General features: G+C 42.9%; 1 protein-coding gene across 1 annotated transcript in view; it reads left to right on the forward strand.

The window, feature by feature from the left end:
* Positions 1–2,766: 2,766 nt before the first annotated feature.
* Positions 2,767–5,076, forward strand: part of Rab18 (RAB18, member RAS oncogene family) — a 35,448-nt gene continuing 33,138 nt past the window's right edge. The window contains exon 1 of the mRNA XM_005354817.2: positions 2,767–2,992. Within this exon, the coding sequence (XP_005354874.1) occupies positions 2,925–2,992 (68 nt within the window). The 5' untranslated portion in view covers positions 2,767–2,924. The remainder of the gene's footprint in view (positions 2,993–5,076) is intronic.

Below are 5,076 nucleotides of genomic sequence, written 5' to 3' on the forward strand. Positions count from 1 at the left end.
TGTTTGTTTGTTTGTTTGAAGACAGGGTTTCTCTGTGTGTTTCTGACTGTCCTGGAATTCACTCTGTAGACCAGGCTGGCCTCAAACTCAGAGATTCACCTGCATCTGCCTCCCAAGATTAAAGGTTTAAAGGATTAAAGGCTTGCAACCACCATTGTCTAGCTCAGGATAGTGTTTTAGGAGATATTCCAATCTATTCTAATAACAGGTAAGCAAACTATATTGTTCCAAATTCCTGATGATGCTTTGAGATTTTTCAAATCAACAAATAGTTTTAAACACAAATGAGGCCCTAGGTCTCATCCCAAGAACTGCAAAAGAAAGGAAGGGAGGGAGCAAAGGAAGGGGGGAGGAAGAAAGAAAACTTTTAAAAGCAAGTTCTCCAGAGCAAGGATTGCATTTAAGAGCTGGAGACAAAAATAATGAGTGGATATTATGTAACTCTGCTTTTAAGAAGCAAATACTGCATGGCTGGAGAGATGACTCATTGACAAAGGACCTTGCAGCTCCTCCAGAGCATCCAAGTTCAGTTCCCAGCACCCATGCTGCTTGGCTCTAAACTGTAACTCTGGCTTCAGTAGAGCTGAACCTTCTTCTGCTTTCTGTGACCAACTGCACTCATGTACTCTCTCTCTCTCTCTCTCTCTCTCTCTCTCTCTCTCTCTCTCTCTCTCTTTCTCTCTGTCTGTCTCTGTCTCTCTCTCTCCTGCCTCACGTACACATTCTCTCTCACACACATACACATAAGAAGCACAGATAGCCAAACACAGTTGAAATACTGTGGGATACATATTGCCATAGGAACACACGGCCTGGGAGGGTCCAGAAAGGAGGAGGCAACCCAGAGAAAGAGATTGAAGAGCTGGAATATGAAGGACTGTCTTGGCAAAGATGTGTGACTATGTGGAGGGGAAGGGGCAGGACAAGCACTCCTCCAGGCACAAGAACTGTGTGCAAGGTTCCTGATCACTGAAGATATGTTTAGTTTGACTGGACTAGAAAACACAAGGCATAAAGTATCAAGAAATGAAGCTGGAGGCATAACAACAGAATGTCTTAAGTCAGCACTTAAAAGATTTCATTTTGGCTGTGGTATTATAATAAGGTGAGAAGAGACTAGAGGCAGGATTCCTGTGTGCTACTGACATGGTAATGCTGAGAAACATGGAGTCAGTGATTTTAGGCATACTTGACTTGTGAGAACTAAGAGGATGTGGAGTGAGGGAAGGAAATTAGATGGGTGTTAATGTTACTCATTAGGAAGGAGTCGAGATAAAAACACCCATTGAGGAGAAGATAATGAGTTCAGTGTCAGCCTTGGTCCAAGGCAGTTTTCAGTGTGTGTGAGCCTGAACTCGAGGAGAAATATCTAAGTCAGAAATATAACTGTAAGACTCATCAAAGTAAATTGAAGAAGTAGTGTTGATCCAAGAGATATCAAGGGGCAGTACACACACACACACACACACACACACACACACACACACACACACTTAGAAGATGAAACTAGATTAGCAGACAAGCAGCAAAAAGTCTCCAAATGATAATTAGGTCTGCACAAAAAAAAATACTAGAAATGGCCACAAGGTGGGAACAAATGGAAAACAACTCAATTCTCACACTGATTCTTCACTCTCCCTTTTCTATTAGATATTTAGAAACTTAACGATAACGATAACAAGACATCTCTGTGGAAGACTAGTGAATAAATGAAGTAATATACATGTAGTATTTCAGAAGGTGTTATATAGAAAAAATAATAAAAGGATGTATAGCAAATGCTGGAGATATCTGTCAATTTTATAAGTATAGACAAGGACTTGACCTCACTAAAATTACATTTGGGAAAAGACCCAAAGGGACTGTTTAGTTATCTTAAGAACTTTGCAAGGCATTTAACAATTTTTTTGTTTTGTTTTATTTTTGAGACATGGTCTATGTCTGGAATTCGCTATGTAAACTAAGCTGGTTTAAAACTCGCACAGAAACCCACCGGCCTCTGCCTCCTGAGTGCTGGGATTAAGAAAATGTGCCCCTACGCATGGCTAAAAAATTAATTTGACTGATACAGAATTTTACCAATTTTTTTTAACCAAATGTCTGTCACACATGATTTTAGCTACAACCACAAGGAAGCCAGACAGAATTAATGTTGAGCATCCACCAGCGCACTTTGCTAGGTAATTTAGAGGGTTCTGGTAATTTCATCAAGATTTGCAGTTTAGTGGATAGATGGGCATACACATGTAATTCTTGGAGTAGTTTAATCACCAGAAACAGCTGAAGTTGAACCAAAGATCTGCATGTACTGTTTCTACCTTTAGTTCCTCACAAGATAAATGAACATTCTTAAACCTGACAGAGGGAAACCAAGAAGTTACTGCCTGTTCACAACTACCCTTGAGCACGTACTTTACTGGACTCAGTCTACCCAACAATTCTAAGAGCGTTACTTTAAAAATGTTGGCCCTGATGTGGGAGAGAGTGGAGGAGGCTCAGCAATGCCACAAGGCTGTGCCTCCATCTAAGACAGTTCACCTCAAAGCACCAAGTTTTGCCCACCGCAACAGCTGTTCTGAGGATGATGATGTAATACTCAGTCATCCGAGTACAAAACCAGAAGCGGGAGGAGTTAGGGCTGGGGCGGAGCCAGTTCCCGGAAGAGGGTAGGCGGACTTACACGCAGCCCTGCCCATCTGCCCCTGCACAACGCAGGAGCCGCCCGGAAAACGCCTGCGCTCCAGGGAGCGCGCAGACGCAGAGCTGCCTCTGGGCGGAACCGGGCCGTCTGTGGCCTCGCCGCCCAAACATCCTGTGGGAGAGGGAGGCTGTGGCCACGGAGGTGCGCATGCGCAGGCCGTCTTCGCCGCCGCTGGGGAACGCTGACGGGGACGGGGACTGTGTCCGAGCAGAGTGGACGCAGGATGGACGAGGACGTGCTGACCACTCTGAAGATCCTCATCATCGGCGAGAGTGGGGTGGGCAAGTCCAGGTGAGGCGGTGCGCGGCGGGCCTTCGGCCTCTGGGCTGCGGGCTGCTCTCCGGAACGGTCGCCGCGGCCCTATTGGCTCCGCCCCGGCCCGGCTCCCGGCTCAGGCCTCACAGGCCGGGATCCTCACTGCTCGGCGGCCGGGCTTGGGCCTGATCCCGCCGAGACGATCCGGACCCCGCCGGCCTATTAACCCTCTCGAGTCCAGCCTGCTTGTCAGCCCTAGAGTTCAGCCAGCCTGTCATCCCTAGAATCCAGCTGACCTTTAACGGTAGAGTTCAGCCAGTCGTCATCTCCGGAGCTGAGATCAATAGTAACTTTATCACTTTGCGATTTCAGTAGAACTGAATACTTAATGTTCTACCCAGAAACTTTGGTGACTTAGGTCACATTTGTGCCTCATTTTAGCGTAATCTTTGTTCCATCATTTATTTATTTGTTTGATTGTTTGCAGTGAACGAACTCTTTAGGTAACTGCTTGAACCTCTTAAGTAAGGCACAGGGTTCTTAAGCAGTGAGCCACCAGTAATAAGAGATTATTCTTGTTTTGCCACATCATATAAGACATGAAAGGAAAAATACTGTTGTCTTTTTGCTTTGACTCTTTGGGAAGGATTATATTAACAGTAGAGTGGGTGTTGCCATAATGTTATGATTTCATCCAGGTCTGAACAAAGTTCTCCAGGTGAAGTCATCCTTGCCCTCTGATTATGAATAAATGTTTTTTGAGCTCTTGATCTTTAAGCAGTATTTAAACCCAGAGAGCTAGCAGCAATTTCATATTTGGCTTTAGCTTGAGATCTTCCAATCAACTTTTTAAAGCATTTCATAAAAGACTTAGACTTCTAGGTACTTAAGTATTAGGAAGCTTACTAAATAAATCCGAATCATTTATTAAATAAATCATTCTGTATTTTTAAAAGTTTGTTCCCTTTTAATGTACACTTTTAGTGTCCCATAGTGACATGCTTCTGAATACCAAGGAGCAAATTAAAGGAGCATCCTGTAGCAGTAGAACGATGTGTGCTAAAGTAACGGATAAATCTTTATTGTTACTCTTCTGCACATGGATGATAAACAGCTTATGAATAAAATATAGTTTTACTAGGAATCATACACCTTCATGATCTTTCTTTTCTCCATTTTAATTTGAGAAAGAATCTACATGACGTTTGTTTTGTTTTCTGTCTTTTGGCATAGAGTCTATCTATGTGATCAAGGCTGACCTGGAAATTTTTATGTCACATAGTTGGCCTCAAACTGGGAATCCTCCTCCTTCATCCTCCAAAACAAAGATTACAGGCATGTATCACCCTGCCTGTTTAGAGCTTGTTTTTGAAATCAAGAATAACAGGTTGTCATCTCAACCCAGTATATGGTTGGCTGAGACAATAATTAAATGGGAAAAATTGAGTTTGTTTGAATTTTCTAGAGGGTTAACTGGAGGTACAGTTAACTACATAACTGAAGTTCCCTTGTATTATTGTTTTTATTTTGTTTAGTTTCTTGAAATAAGTTCTGGTTACATAGACTGTGGGCCTGGGACTAGTTTTGTAAACAGCAGTTGGCCTGGTTCACAATCCTGCTACCTCAGCCTCTCAAGGACTAGGATTTTTTTTTTTTTTTAAATTCTGAACTGGTGTGGGAAAGTACTAGGATTATAGCCATACTATACCAGGCTTGGTTCTGATCACACTTTCAAAGTGTGGTGAGTGGATTTCTCTCATCCATTCTCCTATACAGTCTTAATTTGGCAAATGTACTTTAAACTCTTTTTTAGTACATAATAATGAGTTACAAATTACTCACTAAAATTTTTTCCTAAAATATTTTTGCCCATTTAAAACAGTATTGGGCCAACATGGTGCTGCATGCCTTTAATACTAGCATTTGGAAGACAGGCAGATGGATCTTGAGTTTAAGGCCTCCCTGGTCTATAGAGACTTCCAGGACAACTAGCGCTATACAGAGAAATTCTTTTTTTAAAAACCAAACAACAGCCGGGCGATGGTGGTGCACGCCTTTAATCCCAGCACTCGGGAGGCAGAGGCAGGCGGATCTCTGTGAGTTCGAGACCAGCCTGGTCT

The sequence above is a fragment of the Microtus ochrogaster genome, chromosome 16 (genome assembly GCF_000317375.1).
Source record: "Microtus ochrogaster isolate Prairie Vole_2 chromosome 16, MicOch1.0, whole genome shotgun sequence".
In the NCBI taxonomy this organism is placed as follows: Eukaryota; Metazoa; Chordata; class Mammalia; order Rodentia; family Cricetidae; genus Microtus; species Microtus ochrogaster.